The 17,606-nt window shown below is 41.2% G+C and overlaps 1 protein-coding gene across 1 annotated transcript in view; it reads left to right on the top strand.

Moving 5' to 3' along the window:
* Positions 1-1,298: 1,298 nt before the first annotated feature.
* zgc:136858 (uncharacterized protein LOC678543 homolog) overlaps positions 1,299-17,606 on the top strand; it is a 102,880-nt gene continuing 86,572 nt past the window's right edge. The window contains exons 1-4 of the mRNA XM_060840076.1: positions 1,299-1,471; positions 4,529-4,626; positions 5,826-5,940; positions 10,384-10,558. Coding sequence (XP_060696059.1) covers positions 1,299-1,471; positions 4,529-4,626; positions 5,826-5,940; positions 10,384-10,558 — 561 coding nt within the window. The remainder of the gene's footprint in view (positions 1,472-4,528; positions 4,627-5,825; positions 5,941-10,383; positions 10,559-17,606) is intronic.

Here is a 17,606-nt window from a genome sequence, read left to right as displayed (position 1 = left end):
GAATGTAGTGTAGTTCAGTCTCTCCAATCCTTTTCCCCTTTTGCATCAGTCGCAATAGCAGGAGTGGGATTGGCAATCCCAGATAAAGGTCAGCTCCCACTAATCCCTGTAATGATGTATACTTAGGAAACTGTCACGATGATCTTTCAGCCAAGGCAGCAACCACAGAATGGCCCAGGACAATGGTACATTTATGTGTTGCCCTTACTGCCCCTAAGAATTCTGCCCCATCCCTTGAGGAAATTATCAATTTTCAATCAGAACCCAGCACTGCAGAACAATCTGGCTGGCAGGCTGCAGAACATCACTGACAACTGAATGGCTTCTGGATCTCCCATGATGGCTGCGTGATAGCAACCTTTGCCTTGTTACCCTGGTTTGCCCGTGTGTGCCATCATTTTACACAGGGGCAAGGTGGGAGGGGCTGCTGAATAGTATTGTACAACAATCCTGGTAAGCATCAAGCTTCGCGACCATAGCAGAGAAATAAGTGCCAGATGTCTGGTATGTCAGATGTTTAATGTGGGAAAAAAACCCCAGTGTTAAGCCTACTTCACAGCTCAACCACAAGGCTCTAATGGACTTTATTTAAATGCCTAAGTGTGTATGTTTTAGTTATGTATTCGTTATTTTGGATGCATTCTCCAGGTGAATGGAAGCTTACCTTACCTGACTGAATGACATCATAGTAGTGGCCAAGATCTGGCTGCCAGACTTTGCACCCCATTTCGGAGTGCCAGAACAAATATCAAGCGGAAATGGACCGCATTTACAGGACAAATAGTTAAGGAACTGCTTCAAGGACGACAGAGCAAGCATCACCTGTCATTGCCATATCATTCCCAGTCAACTGGAGCAGTAGAAATGCACAATAGAATATTTTTTAAAAATGTAACTGACTTATTTGGGGAAACCGGCTTGAAATGGCCAGGGCCATTACCTAGCACACTTATGTTAATGAGATCAAGTCCTAACAGGGTAAAGGGACTGTCCCACCATGAGATAATAATGGGTAGAGCAATTAAACTGCCAATAAATGCTCCTCTTACCACCAAGCAAATAAACATCCACAGCGTGGATGAACCCTGCTCAACTATTGTGTGGCATTAAGTCTCTGAAAGCCTTCCTTTCACAGGCAGTTGAAGCCCAAAAGGAAACCACAGAGGAAAGCTGCCACGTCTATCGGCCAGGAGACTATGGGTTCGTGAAATCGTTCTCCAAAAGGACTGTTCAGGACTGAGGTGGGAAGGATTGTACAGAGTACTGTTGGTGACACACACTGCAGTGAGAATGGAAGAATGGCCCACGTGGATCCACCCATCGCCCAACAAACCGACTCTGACACCAGAAGGGCCAAACAAGGCAAAGAACACCTAAAGGCTGTTATGTCGCAAAAGCCAGAGCGAAGAGCAGAGTTGAAGTTCCAGTTGAAACTGGTTCGAAGCAGATCAGCATCTATGACAAACAGACTGTTGGCTGGACATTGTGGTTAGGATTCAGAAGGTTTTGCAGAAAGATGAGAGATCAGAGGGTACTGATTATTATTTGGAATTTCTGGAAAGGTCAAGTAAAAAATGTAGAAAATTATGGAAGAGCTATCGTTATAAGAGGTCTCAAAGCAGAATTTTGAATTTAGACAAATTTGCATAGAAATGTATCCAATACCTAGAATGGGTTATAAAGTAAATTTAAGATATATGGGTAATCTTAGAGAAAGAACAAACAACAATTGGGATGGGGATTAGTGGAAAAAAAAATTAGGATAATGGATTGAAATGGCATTTAAAGTTGTAATGCATTTTAATGAAAAGGAAATTTAGGTGATAGTACTTAAACTAATGGCTTTCTCTTGGTGATGTTTGTTTGTGTCCTTGTCTTGTCTTGGTGAACTTGGTGATCAAGCCACTTCCTGAAGCATTGGGCTAGTACGTGGAGAGATAAGTAAAATCTCATAGATCTTTTGATAAGATCATATGGGAGTCAAGAATGCATGACAGTCTTAGGCCACCAATGTAAGTGTGCAATAGTAATTGTTACCTCAAAAGTAACAAACATGAGTGGGTGCTGGCGGGAAAAATAATTACACTGACAAATGGGCCTTCGATACGTACATCTACTTGACAAATGGATTCATGTGGGTTGGAAGGTACAAGAACATAGTTTAAATTATAAGACACTGACAGATAATCCATAGAGAAACTGACTTTAAAATGATGATAGTGAGTGTAGTGAAAGGAAGAAAACAAAAATGACATACAGATACCTCAAATGGGGGATTTTGAGTCGATGTATGATGATAATGAGTCACCTCTGAGCAGAATCGCATTGCTCTGCACTGGACCTTAATTGAGAAAAATGGCACTTGTGCCCTCCGGTCAGGAATGTTGCACCAACAGCCCCGATAACTCTGAAGAAATCACTAACTTGGCTGACCATGTCAGAAAGGAAATAAACAAGTTAAAAGAACCCAGCAATGGCTGGGGACCCTTTAGTTGGTTACACAGCCTTTTTGGAAATTGGGGAAGCTCAGTTGTTCAGTGGTGTATTGGGGTACTGCCTTGATCATGACGGTCTCGGTCCTGATCGGGTGAATTAGAACGCTTTGCACCAGTTGTGTAAAAAGGACTACAGCCAGTGCCATGGTCCAGCAGGTGACCACATCAGAGGATAAAGATGTTGAATCCTGAAAACTGGCTCAGATTGACTTCTAAGGTTGTCCTTTCAGGACAAAATGGGGAAGAGTGGAAGGTGTTAAAATAAAACCAAGACAAATTAAACAAGATAGGTTCAAGACAAAACAACTTCCTCCACATTAAGCAAAGAGGAAGCTGTGAACCATGTTTAACTTCTGTGGCGGGAGTCTAAGGCAAAAGACCTCTTAAGTGAGGCATAACCAAAGCAGAATATGATTGGTCAATTGTGTATTTGGTCAATAAGAAGAAATTGAAATATGATTGACACGGAATTGTGTATGACAACATGATTGTAACCGTGGAAAGACAGATCCCTTTGTAAGGTTGTGTCCCTTGCTAGTAATACAGATTCTGTGCGTGTTTAACAAGAATACTATTGTCTGTCTAAATGTTCTTTTGACATCAGTAATTTAGGATTTCAAGTTGTAATCTGAGTGTGCCCAATTCTCAAAACGTAATTACTTATGAGAATGAAACACCCCCTTCTCTACTTGAATTTGAATAATCAAATCTTTCTTTCCCATGACATGTGGCACACATTCCTTAACTAGTAACTTTGCCCTGTTGCTCAATCTCCTTCCAGGAGATGTTGATGCAGAAGGAATATTCCCATGTTCAAACATTCAAACACTGAGACTGTGGAACGTGAGGGAAGACTCTCTGCTCTGGAAGAGGATAAGAGTGACAACGTATTGCCAGTCTCAGGTTGGTGACTGAGCACCTACATCTGGCATTCCTGTGAAGACACAAACAACTTTCTGTCAACAGCTTCCCTCTCCCAATTTATGTTTATAATCCCAAAGGATAAGATGAGAAGGAATCTCCGAGTGGATTATTTGGGGATTCTGGACGCAGTATTGCTGGAGATGTTCTGGTTATGATTACATGGGTAAAGGTGGAAACCAGTCAGGATAGCCCCATTGAGCTGAATGATGGACAGCAGTGCAGAAGAAGTGTCTGTTTTGCTGTCAAATGTGGTGTCTTCAACTGTACTATGTTGTAGAATATGACTGTCTCCTGCCATAACACTGGAGAACCCAACACACTCAAACTGGAGAAATATTGGAGAAGAACCTCGGGTCAGCTAAGGAAGCAACAGTTTGGCATAACCTTTTTTTTGGTGAAAAAGAGAAAGGTGGGCAGGCAGAGGAAACAAATAGATGGTCTCAATCTCTGTACTAAAGTGGCTGTGAGCACTGAATAAGTGTTGGAGCTCGGAATTGAAGAGGCAAATGGAATTTTTTGAAGACTTCAATGAACTTAATATACTCAATGTCAAATTTGACAGTGTGATTAGTTAATCATCTTTTCATTGTGAAATTAGATAATAATTTATTTATGATGTAGTTTAACATCTTTAGCTCTTGGATTGGCAACCAGAATGATTCTAGAAGTGTTTGAATGATTTGATTGTTTTGATTCACGTTTTGTAGATTCACAAATCTACATCCCCATAGATTAGCCAGTGTTGAAACTTATTGGTTCCAGCCAATTAAAATGTGATGAGAAAGATGACATGATGGATTGAAAACTCTATTAAGACGTATACGTATACATTTTTCTTGACTGATGTTGAATGGAATTTGAAATGTTTGGGCCCCCACAGCAGGATTGACTTTTGGCTAAAATTGTCTATCATGGTGAAAGCTGATGCATAATCTCCAAATTAAATTGCCTTTTTTAGGACAAAAAAAAGCCTTTTCAAACAAAAAAATCTCCTGCCATGACACCAAAGATGCTCCCTCCAATTCCAAATGTAACGAACCTTATTTAAATTGATCAGGAGGAACAAAGAAAAATTGATGATTGATCTGACTCTGTTTTCCCCTCCTCAGTGCCTGTACTCATTGGAGAATGCTGTGTAAACGTATTCATCTCTTGGCCCAACCTTGTGCTGCTCAGGGTTTCATCATCGCTCGAAGACTTCTGTATGGTTTGTTAACACTCCTTTTTACACAATTCTTTCCTTGCTGCTGAATTTATTTCGGTCTTCAATAGATTTGTTTTGTTTTGCAGTTTGTAATTTAGTATCTTTTATTCAATTTTTTAAATTCTAGCTGTAATGAAAAAATATCACTTTTTTGATTTTTTTTTATAAAGTCTGTTAAAGTTGGGCCAACATTATATTTTGGCATTTGGAATCAGCATCAAGCCTTGCAATATAAATGGATTAGGTGCAGAATTAAATTCCTTCCTCTCTACTCCTGTGACTGTACCTCTGCTCCAACTTTAGAAGAACACCCTAATTGTCATCATGTGCAGATTCCATTATTCCATCAATTATCTGAAAAATCAGTTTGCTGGTTCATTTTTGTCTTAAATAGCTGTGACTTGAATCCATGCTGTTTCAGATTTATCCAATATAGGTTGTAGAAGAAGAAAGCAGATTATCATGTACGGGCCAGATGATCCAATAACTACCTAGGCAGATTAGCAGATTAACAAATTACCTTTTATTTATCTACTTAAAATGCACTGATCAGACTGTAGCTGCTTTATACTGGACTTGAAGAAAAATCTTACATTGACATAGAATCTTTTCACACTTTCAGGACATCTTAAAAATATTTCATATACAATTAATGATTTTGGATGTGCGGTTTCTATTATGTAAGCAAATATGGGAACCAACTTTTACATACGTTCACAAATAGCAAGTGGCCAGCAATGTGGTAGTCTTGGCTGATGAGGAATGTTGATTAGGACAGATGAGAACTCCTTCATTTTTTTTTACACAGTGCTAAGAGATTTTTTTATATCTGCAGATGTAGCTGCAGTTTAAGGCTCTGTTGAAAAGATGGTGATCTTGAATCACACAGTACTCCATGAAAAGGTACAACTGAGATTGTGTGCTCGGATCATAAAATGGCTACACTGGCTGAGTCAAGTTAACAACCAAATAAAGCTGAATTGATCACATCAGTGCGCCAGGAATGTCCACCAGCCCTAGAATGTGGACATCAGTAGGGATGCTGGGCCACCCTTTCCCATCTCCCTGGTCTGTGTTCCTTCTAGGTACAAAGGGAGCCTTCTGTATGAGAAGAGAATAATGTAACTAAGTCCTTGCAAAAAAAAACAAATTAAGTGCAGTCAAAAGAATTGAAATAATAGCTCATTTTTTGCTTTATACAGATGGATTGGTTAAACTTCAGCCAGAGGTCTCTGAAGCAATAGCCAAGAAGAAGGCTGTGGTGGCTTTGGAGAGCACGATCATCACACATGGCATGCCATACCCTCACAACCTGAAGTATGTGGACTCTTTCAGAACATTGGGTGGGGAGAAGTTGGGAGTTTACAGTTGTAGCATGATCTGCCCCCTCTTCAGAAGGAAATTTTGGATTTGATATCATCAGCCACTGCCAGGGATTCAATCATTCTTTTTGAAATATATTCCAGCGATGCTGTGACTGCCAGGAATATTAATAGGAAGAGTTACTCTTACATAAAAAAAAGGGCTTCTCTATAGTTCTGCAGGATGTACTCCCTAAAGCAACACTAAAGCCCTTGGAAAAATCTAGAAACCCGTTTAACCAGTCACCACAAACTGCCAGGCTTGGTTCTGTATGTAAGGGGCTGAATTTAGTTTTCAGAGAGAGCACATTAGCTATCCATTATGGGCCTTGCCTGACATTTTTTTCACAATGGAGTGGAACATGCAGCAGGCAGCTGGTCCACTAACGCTGGCAGTTAAACTTAACCTGAAGGAATCTACAAAATACAAATCCAAAATATTGGTAGATCTTGTGGAAGCAAGTGTAGTTGTGCGGTCAGGGGTGAGGTGGTTACAGAGAAGGTCACTGTGAGGTGCAATTAACATGAGGGCTTAATCAAGGGGGACGTGCTTCTCTACCTGAAACCTGTTCATGAATGTATGTGGAGATCATGGGGTAAAGAGGGCAGGTTCAGAGGGAACCTGTGGCCTGTGTTGAAGTTGGTTGGGGTGCTGTTTGAGAGTCATTTGAAAGAAGAGAGAAGGTGGTGGCACAAGTCTCCAATGTGATTCACACCATTTCTAGGAGATGGCCCTGACAATGCAAAAAATATCAAAAGCCCAATTCCTCAAAGTGGGAGGACAACTGGAATACTTAAAGAACGAAAAACTGACATTTGGAAGCAGAACAAAGAAGGTTCATTCAGGAGATCCCAGGTATGAAGGGATTTTCTAAACAGGAGAGGTTAATTAGGTTGGGCTCATACACCTTGGAGTTTAGAAGAATGAAACATTACCTTGTTGAAACATACAAGACTGTTTGTTGGAAGGGGAGGAAGGGGTGGATGTGGGAAGATTATTTCCCTCTGTAGGAGACTCTATGATCACAGAGCATATAAGACATCACCCGATTAAAACTGAAATGAGAAATTTCTTCTCAGAGAGTCGTAACACTGGAATTCTTTACTGCAGAATTCTGTTGAGACTGAATTATTAAGATCATTCAAGGATGGGGTAGACATATTTTTAACCAGTAAGGGTTGGCAGGAAAAGGCCAGAAAGTGATGCCGAAGATGATCAGATCAGTCATGATTTCATTGAATGACTGAGCAGATGTGATGCTGATTAAGCTGCCTTCTGCCCCTATATCTATTATCAATTAATTTGGGTGAATGAAAAATTGGTTGATTTAGGGATACCATTTTAACAAGAGCTAAGTAACTGTGAGCCTTGATTAGGTGTATCCTGATCGGTATAGTCAACTTCCAGACAGTGGCAGTGCTACATGGGTCTCTCTCACCTGATATAGAAACACGGTTGAACGAAACACAGCTGCTGCAGATCAAGGGAGGGCCTCCCATCACCTTGTGGGGTAAGGTGGAGGATACTAGGTCATGAAGACCAAAACGATTGTGCGAGACCAATGCCGAAACGAGGAAGATTACTTGTGAAGTCCTGAGATGTGAGAGAACTGTGGGATGCTCAGGATCATGACGTAGTGCTGTGGATGATCACTGGCAGATTGAGATTTACGTGGGATAATGTACCTCTGCACAGTGTGTTAGGATGCCTAGAATGTCCCTGGTAGGTGGTCATGTCTCCGTTTGACAAGGTTCCCCATGGGAGACTGGTTAGCAAGATCAGATTTCATGGACTACAGGGAGAACTGGCCATTTGGATAGAGAACTGGCTCCAAGGTAGAAGACAGAGGGTGGTGTGGAGGGTTGCTTTTCAGACTGGAGGCCTGTGATCAGTGGAGTGCCACAAGAATCGGTGCTGGGTCCAATATTTTTTTGTAATTTTATATGAATGATTTGGATGGGAACATAGGAGGTATGGTTAATAGGGTTACAGATGACACCAAAATTGGAGATGTAGTGGACAGTGAAGAAGGTTACCTCAGATTACAACAGGATCTTGATCAGATGGGCCAATGGTCTGAGGAGTGGCAGATGGCATTTAATTTAGATATATGCGAGGTGCTGTATTTTGGAAACGCAAATCAGAACAGGACTTATTCACTTAATAGTAAAGTCCTGGTGAGTGTTGCTGAACAAACAGACCTTGGAGTACAGGTTCATAGCTTCTTGAAAGTGGAGTCGCAGGTGGATAGGATAGTGAAGGCGGCGTTTGGTATGCTTTCCTTTATTGGTCAGAGTACTGATTATAGGAGTTGGGAGGTCATGTTGCGGCTGTACAGGACATTGGTTAGGCCACTGTTGGAATATTACGTGCAATTCTGGTCTCCTTCCCAACAGAAGATGTTGTGAAACTTGAAAGGGTTCAGAAAAGATTTACAAGGATGTTGCCAGGGTTGGAGGGTTTGAGCTATAGGGAGAGGCTGAATAGGCTGGGGCTGATTTCCCTGGAATGTCAGAGGCTGAGGGGTGACCTTTATAGAGGTTTATAAAACCATGAGTGGTATGGATAGGGTAAATAGATAAAGTCTTTTCCCAGAGGTATAGGAGTCCAGAACTAGAGAGCATAGGTTTAGGGTGAAAGATTTAAAAGGGATCTAAAGGGCAACCTTTTTCCACACAGAGAGTGGTACGTGTGTGGAATGAGCTGCCAGAGGGAGTGGTGGAGGCTGGTACAATTGCAACATTTAAGAGTTATCTGACTGGGTATATGAATAGGAAGGGTTTAGAAGGATATGGGCCAGGTACTGGCAAATGGGACTAGATTGGGTTGAGATATCTGGTCGGCGTGGATGAGTTGGACCGAATGGTCTGTTTCTGTGCTGTGCATCTCAATAACTCTGACTCTATGTCTGAAAAGAGGGTGGAGGAAATGATCTGAAGGCAAGATAAAGGTGTTGATCCAAGGCTGGGAGTGGGAAACTCCATAATGGAGGAGCTAGCCTGCAGAGCCATGGCTGTATCAATAAGAGGTGATCTTGGCATTGGTCTTCCAGGGTGGCATGATGGGGTGGATGAGGCCAAGGTTTCCCCAATCCTAAGTGCTGTATACGGAGATTCCCCTTGGACAGAAATACCTCAAGACTGAAGGGAGGGCTTCAAATAAATACTGAAGGATTGTTCCCTACAGTTTGTTCACAGACCTCTTCCGACAAATATGATGATGTGCCAAGACAATGCAATGCTTCTAATAGTCATTGTGCTCAGTGGGGAACTGAACTGATCAGGAATGAGTTGCTATGCCTTAAATGCATCCAAACGTTGTAGGAATTAGCAGCAAAATAAACTGCAATGAACATACTTGAAGTGGAATTGAATGTAGAATTTCTAGTGTGTGTTTAATTTGTCCAGTGATTAAACACCGATGCCACCTTTGTGCTTTTTAGAATTACTTTGTTTTTCTTTCCTAGCAGTTTGCCTCAGTGCAGCCCTAATATCCAGAGCAATTTGGAGGGAACCTGCTGACTGCTAAAGCCTATTCTCTGTGATGAGTTTGGTCTCATGGTTTAAGACCTGGCAATTTTTCACCTGCACAGTTGCTTGTGCAGTTTCCTCTGCCTGAACGGCTGGACGTGACTGGGTCACTCGTGGAGAGGAGCTGGAAAGACAGAGCCCCAATGAAGCATCCTGGGATGAATTCAGCCGGAAGGTTTCTGGAACACTGCCTCCATGTTATTACCCGATGGCACCTCCCTGACCCCTTGAGCAGACTCGCTTTGGATGGCTCTGAGCTGCCTCACCTCACCATTACTTTATTTATGGCTAGTATGATGGAGTTAGAATTCAAGTGCATATTTGACAACCATTATGTGTTCTGTTGGATCTGGATCTCTAAGGCAGTTACCCTCCTTCCCATGCAGGATGACAAGTTGGGGGCCATCACTGCAGACACAGTTTGGTCAGACTCCTCCAACTGTGGCTCTGGTCTGCACAGGGACTCTGCTAGAATTTCCTTTCTTCAGCTCTAGATCTCCATCAGCCCGCCTCCTCAAAGAGGGCCTGGATTCTTTGTCCAAAGGTCTGACTGCTATTTCAGCTTCTAATGAGAGAGCCAAAGTAATGCTCTGAGCTCAGGGAATGAATACCTGTCTGCCCTATTAATGACCTCATAAGGTAACAACAGGGACAATCTCACACCTCATTATTTGACTCACTCGATCCCTTGTAGCCAGCCGTCTTGCTCCAGGTAGAAGTGTGACTCATCTGTCGGCCCATCACCAAGAACCTCCCTGTGGATCTTAACAATTCTGCCAATCAGTCAGGAGACACCTTTTTGAACTAATGGTATTTCTAAAGGCCAGTGCAAATGTCATTTTGTTTAAGGTTTTCTGATTTGTTTCAGTACTGCTAAAGAAGTTGAGCAGATTGTAAAAAGTCATGGGGCAGTTCCTGCAACAGTCGGCATTGTGAAAGGAAGGATTCACGTTGGACTATCAGACAGTGACCTGCAGTACCTGGCAGAAAGCAAGGAAACCCTCAAATTATCTCGGAGAGATCTACCCTACATCCTCAGCAAGGTAAGGACTGGAAGACCGAAGACAGTTCTTCCATTGCAAATGGAAACATTAGAATATTTGCACACAACATGATTTGAACTTCGAATGAATCACTAAAGGTGGCTTTTGGAGTAGTTCATTTCAACATTTGACAGAGTTTCATTTTACTTGGTCATTTTACTCTGTTTTCCAGTTCTTTCTGTTCCTTTTGAATGCAGCTTGGTTTTGTGTTGAATTATGAAATGAACTTTCTTCCTTTTCTGTTGGTCACCCAGGGAACTCTAGCTGCAGATGGTCTTCCTTTCCGCAAGGAATGTGATTATTCTGTGCATAAAACACCTCCTCTTCTTAGATTTCCCATTATTCATTTATTTGCCGGTCTTTGATTGCAATCTGTCTGAGCCAGATTCCATTTCCTATTGAGTTTTTTTGACAAAATTGATTTTCCCTTGTCTTTTTTGTTAGCTGCTTTAAACCTAATAGTAAAATAATCACTTTTTCCCCAGATGTTCTCCTTTGAAACATACTCCATTCACCTTCAGTTTATTTCCCAGAGCCAGATCCATCCTTAATGGGCTTAGCAACCTCTCTCCATTTCTCCATTGTTGCAAAATGATCAGTCTGCTTATCTGACATTTACAGGAATGAGCACAAATACTTTCTGAATAAATATTGAGAACATTGAAGCCATTGTCTTTGATCCTTGCACCAAACTACATTCCTCTCCCTGGCAAGTAGAGATGAAACCAAACTGTTTTCCGTCTTGGTTCTATAATTGTCTCTAAGATAAGCTCCTGATCACATACCTGCACATTACAAAAACTACGTATTCTGTAACATCATCTGTGCATATCTCTGCCAATTTCCTGCTGAAATCTTTATGCATGTCATTGTAACATCTAGAAAATTTCAATGCATTCCTGGCCAGTGTCAGACATTCAAAATTTGAGGCCATCCAAAATTTCTGCCATTGTCCTTTATTTGACCTGAGACTCGTTCCCTGTCACATCTGTACACATTGATCTGAATCCTGATTTACCAAGGTCCTAATTTTAAAATTTTCATTTCAAATTCCTCCATGGTATCAGCCTCCCTATCCATAATGTTCGTCAGTCCCGCAATCGTCTAAGTCTAGCCTCTTGGGCATCTCCCTAGTTCAATTGCTGTGACCATTACTTCAGCTGACTAGCTGATAAATTCTGGAATGTCTTCCCTAAACCTCTTCAAATTTCTGCCTCTCGTTCTTCCTTTGAGTGCTACTTAAAGCCTATATGTTTGAATAAACCTTTGGTCATCTTCCTATAACTTGATGCCCAGTTTTGAGGCTTCTTGGGGTCTTTTTATTGGATTAAAGATACTAAATCAAGTTTCTAAAACATATTGTTCAAGGAGGTACTCTTCTACACATTTTGAGACTTTTTCTCCTCCTTTGCATTGTTGTTTACTCAGTTGGATAATTGGAATTGCTGTGTTATAAGTTTAACTTTATGAATCTTTATGAAAAACCCTGTTCCTTTATCTCCCTTCTGCTATTTTATTGCCTAATGGCCTATTTGTTTTACAGCAAACCGTGGAGTAGCTTTTTTTTTCCTTTAACCAATTCAGTTCTCCTTTTGAACACTCCAGTATACCATTCCTTTCTCTTATACTCCAGAAATCTGAAGGATAGAACTAGGGCCAAATTTCACACACTTTTCTCAAGCATTAGTTCACCGAGACATATATGACGAACACTTACTTTGCCAGCACCCACCGTTTTAGTCTGTTCCTTTGTGAGGCATAAGTGAATCACTACTTAATGCCAATGAGCCACATCATTTACAAAAATACTTGACATACAATATTGCTTGGAAGACTTGGGTTTTGAAGGATTGTGGCAAAATGGATTTACTTCAAGATTTGTGGACATACCTGGAGTATTTTCTTTAAAAGAAGTCACTTATGGACATGGGATTTTTTTTTAACAAGACTTCTTGTTTCATCTGGTTCATAGAATCATGTATAACAAAAGAGGCCCTTAGCTTATCCAGTCTGTACCATCAAACTAGTCCTTAGCCTTGAATGTTACAACATTTCAAGTGCTCATTCAAGCCAATGGGCTGAGAAGTGGCAGATGGAGTTCAATTTAGATAAGTGTTGCATTTTGGGAAAGCAACTCTTAGCAGGACTTATACACTTAATGGTAAGGTCCTAGGGGGTGTTGCTGAACAAAGAGACCTTGGAATGCAGGTTCATAGCTCCTTGAAAGTGGAGTCGCAGCTGGATAGGATAGTGAAGGTGGCATTTAGTATGCTTTCCCTTATTGGTCAGAGTATTAAGTACAGGAGTTGGGAGGTCATGTTGCAGCTTTACAGGACATTGGTTAGGCCACTGTTGGAATATGGCATGCAATTCTGGTCTCTTTCTTATCGGAAAGGTGTTGTGAAACTTGAAAGGGTTCAGAAAAGATTTACAAGGATGTTGCCAGGGTTGGAGAATTTGAGCTATAGGAAGAGGTTGAATAGCTGGGGCTGTTTTCCCTGGAGCATCAGAGGCTGAGGGGTGACCTTATAGAGGTTTATAAAATCATGAGGGGTACGGATAGGATAAGTAGACAACGTCTCTTCCCTGGGGTGGGGGAATCCAGAACTAGAGGGCATACGTTTAGGGTGAGAGGGGAAAGATATAAAAGAGACCTAAGAGACAACTTTTCACGCAGAGGGTGGTACATGTGTGGAATGAGTTGCCAGGGGCAGTGGTGGAGGCTGGTACAATTGCAACATTTAAAAGGCATCTGGATGGATATATCATTAGGAAGGGTTTGGAGGGATATGGACCATGTGCTGGCAGATTGGGTTGGGATATCTGGTCGACATGGACAGGTTGGACCAAAGGGTGTGTTTCTGTGCTGTGCATCTCTATGACTCTATAACTATCTTCCCAGGCAGTGCATTCCAGACTCTCACTATCTTCTGGGTGAAAAGTGTACTTCTCATATCCCCTCTAAATCTCTTGCCTGTCACCTTACCATTATGCCCCTCTTGTTATTGACCACTTGACTTAGGGGAATAGCTCTATTCATGCCCATTCCTGACCATACCCGTCATAATCTTTATATACCTCTATCAGGTTTCCCTCAGCCTGGGCAGCATGGTAGCTCAGCTGTTTCGCACTGGTTCAATTCCAATCTGCATCTTCCAGGTCTGTGTGGGTTTCTGCCTGGTACTCCAGTTTCCTCCTACAGTTTAAAGATGTGCAGGTTGGGTGGATTGGCTTCGATAAATGTTGGATTACAGGGATATGGAGGGCCTGGGTCTGAGTGGGATGCTTTTTGAAATGTCAGTGCAGATTCAATGGGCCAAATGGCCTTTTTCCACACTTTTGGGATTCTATGATTGTCTGCTCCAAAGAAAACCAACCTGAGCTTCTCCATCCTATTTTTATAGCTAAATTGCTCCATTCCAGGTAATATTGTTGAATCTCCCCTGCACCCCCTCCAGTGTAATCACATCCTTTCTATGGTGCTGTGGCCAGACTACACACAGTACTCCAGCTGTAGCCTAAACAAAGTCCTATATAGCTCCAACATAACCTCCCTGCCTCTACTGATTAAAAAGAAGTGTCCCATGTACCTTCTGAGCTACCCTATTAACCTGTTTTGCCACCTTCTGTGATGTGTGGGCAAACAGCCTAAGATCCCTCTGAGTTTCCTAATATCCTGACATCCATTGAGTACTCCCTTGTGCCATTTCTTTTTCAAAAGTGCATCACTGCACACTTATCAGGATGCAATTCCGTCCGCCGCTGATCCGTCCATCTAGCTAGATGGTTTTCTTTATCACCTCCTGTAACCCAAGACCACCACCTTCACCATCAACTTGGAAAGGCAAATCAGGGCAGGACTTAGGCACCTAATGGTGAAGTCCTGGGGAGTGTTGCTGAACAAAGAGACCTTGGAGTGCAGGTTCCTAGTTCCTTGAAAGTGGACAGAAGGGTTTGTTTCTGTGCTGTTCTTCCCTATAACTATCTGGTTCATTTGAGAACAAGCTGAATTGAAAGGGAGTTTGCTGAGAAGAAGCTGCTCAGCCAATCTACCACCGGTCCGAAAGGAAACTCTTTTTTTTGAGTTTGAGGTTTACCTTTTACTTTCTTTTGAGTGATGAAAGGCACACCTCAACATCGACTCTGACTCTGAAGGTTTGCTGTGAAAATACAACTCTGCATGATGATTGATTTGACCACGTGCTAGCACATGAGAGCAACAGGTTCTGGAACCTCAATGCTTTATCCTTTAGTTTTTAAGAATGACTGGTTGGCCAAAACGTTTCTTGTTTTCAGTAAACCAATCTCTGGAGAAATCACTCCCTTTCTTTCCCCCCCCCCCCCCCCCCCGACCATGGGGAGAGAGAGGGTATGTTTATGCATGTAGTCGCCTATGTTTTGTACATCTATATTGCTGACAGTCTACGTTAACTAAGTATTGTATCTTTATTACAAGTTTTGTTTTGATAAGACATTCATAATTTAATTTATTAAGCAACCTGGTTGATAAAATCTTATTTATATCCTGATGTTGATAAGATATTTAATTGGTAACTGGAAAAAGTATTTTTCTATTGTGTTGTGACATGTAGAATAATGGGCCTGAAGTAATCGTTGGAATTAGTGTACATTTAGTAAATTCCTTATTCTTTTACAATACAATCAGCATTAATATATGCAAATGAAATTTCAGAACAAATTCGATCAAAAGTCACTACATCTAGAATAAAGAATTGCATTGGGAGATGACCTCCTCTAGATTTTGTTTCTTTCTATAAAGCAAACAGTTGATGACTTGCATCCATTCATAGAATTCTGAGTGGCTCACCAATTACCAATTGTAGGTCACTTAGGTATTAGGAAAACACAGGCAAAAGTACTAAAATAGTTTTATTAACCAAGATTTCATTAAAATGTGAGTAAATTTTGTCAGACTTGCCAACATGTCAAATGGTGGGGAAAGCCAAACCATTAATTAGTCTGCACATTTAATTCTAATTCCAGCTTTTGAAGAACCATTTAGCAAGCTTAAATAGATTTTGCAACATCCTTACCTAAAACCAGCATCAATTTTGGATACTTGAACCACATTTCCCAAAGCAGTGCCTTTGCAAGATTATAGCAAAAGTGGTAGTGGAAAAGTTGGTTTGATTTTTCACAAGATCTAGATTACACAGGAAAATATAATCAGATCCAATTTTATGTCACAGCTACCGAAAGAATTTATGAATAATTTGGGAATAAAACAATTTTTTTTAAAGCTTATCTGCAACCACAAGAGCTTTGGAAAGATGGTGTGAAGCTTTAAAGACCATAACTAGAGCTCATTGTCAAGTATATCCCAATGATGGATAAAGGAATCTTCTTGATACTGTCAGCCATTATGGACACACCTCATGAGCCCACAGGATCCAATCCTTTTGAACTGATGAATGAGCATGAAATGAGAAGACCTCTTATTAATTTAAATAGAAATTTATAAACCAAAACTCAGAGACACACTTACTGTGTCATGTTTTCAGGAGGTGGAGGTGCTGTTGTTGGACTGGGGTGGACAAAGTCAGAAGTCATGCAACACCAGGTTATAGTCCAACAGGTTTATTTGAAATCACAAGCTTTCAGAGCACTGCTCCTTCACCTCATGAAGGACCAGTGCCCTGAAAACTTGTCCAACATGTTGATCTGAAATCACTATAACCTGGTGTCATGAGACTTCTATGTTTTCAGGAACAATTACCCAAAGCAGGTAAATTGGCCAAAAGATATTTGAAAATCATTTAATGACCAATGAAAGCTACAGTTGAAAGAAGTGTCAAAGCTCAAACTTTTGTCACTGAAGTCAGTGTGTTAGAATCACTACCTGCTTCAAATGAACCAAAGAAACTCAATTATGTAAATCATAAAAGGAGTATACAGGCAGGAAGAAACATCAGTGAGTGTACCATGTTTCTATGTTAAAATAATATGGTAGGAGGATAATCAGGAGAGAACTGTTTACAGTGGTGGGAAAAATGAGGAAGTTAAATAAGGGGTATGGGTGGGTTGCGCTTCGGCGGGTTGGTGTGGACTTGTTGGGCCGAAGGGCCTGTTTCCACACTGTACGTAATCTAATCTAAATATATTGGAGCGATTTCAGAATCTTTCAGAATTGGAAATTCTAGTTGACCCTCCATTGGATAATATGGAGGTATTTAAAAAGTTAGATGTAATTTAATGCTGTTTTTCAGAAAGTTACTGTATTGAGGTGACTCCTGAAAGCAATTATAGACTCATAAAGCAATTTGTATAAGTAGGCCAGGAAAACTTCTTTAGCCACAGATGTTATTAATGTAAGGGATGTGTCATCCACAAAAGAACATTCACTTGACCAGCAAAGTTAGCCTGTGTTCAGGATGAACATCTGTGACCTTGGAAAAAGTTTAATAGTATAAAGTGTCATTTGGAATAAAAAATGCCCAGCAATTTCTCAGTGATAAGACAAAGCAATCATTGAAGGATTATGCTACTGTGCTTTTTTTAATTTTGGTTGTGCTCAACGAAACATGGGAGAACCATTACAACATTAAACAAATTGATCAGTTACAAAGAGTAGATTTGGTTAGAAACTCAGCACAAAGTAAACTTAACTAATTTGGGTCACACTGTGGAGCGAGGCCAAGTAACACCTGAAAAGCAAAGCAAAGGGTGATCTTGGTTTTCTGGTGTCTAAGACAAAACAAGAGAGTTTGCAGCATTTGGTCAGCAGTGATTCTTTTGAAGTGATTAGATTACTTACAGTGTGGAAACAGGCCCTTCGGCCCAACAAGTCCACACCGACCCGCCGAAGCGCAACCCACCCATACCCCTAACCTAACACTACGGGCAATTTAGCATGGCCAATTCACCTGACCCGCACATCTTTGGACTGTGGGAGGAAACCGGAGCACCCGGAGGAAACCCACGCAGACACGGGGAGAACGTGCAAACTCCACACAGTCAGTCGCCTGAGGCGGGAATTGAACCCAGGTCCCTGGCGCTGTGAGGCAGCAGTGCTAACCACTGTGCCATA

This window comes from Hemiscyllium ocellatum, chromosome 19 (assembly GCF_020745735.1).
Source record: "Hemiscyllium ocellatum isolate sHemOce1 chromosome 19, sHemOce1.pat.X.cur, whole genome shotgun sequence".
In the NCBI taxonomy this organism is placed as follows: Eukaryota; Metazoa; Chordata; class Chondrichthyes; order Orectolobiformes; family Hemiscylliidae; genus Hemiscyllium; species Hemiscyllium ocellatum.
Note: the sequence above shows the minus strand (reverse complement) of the source record. Positions and strands in the feature narration are given on the sequence as shown.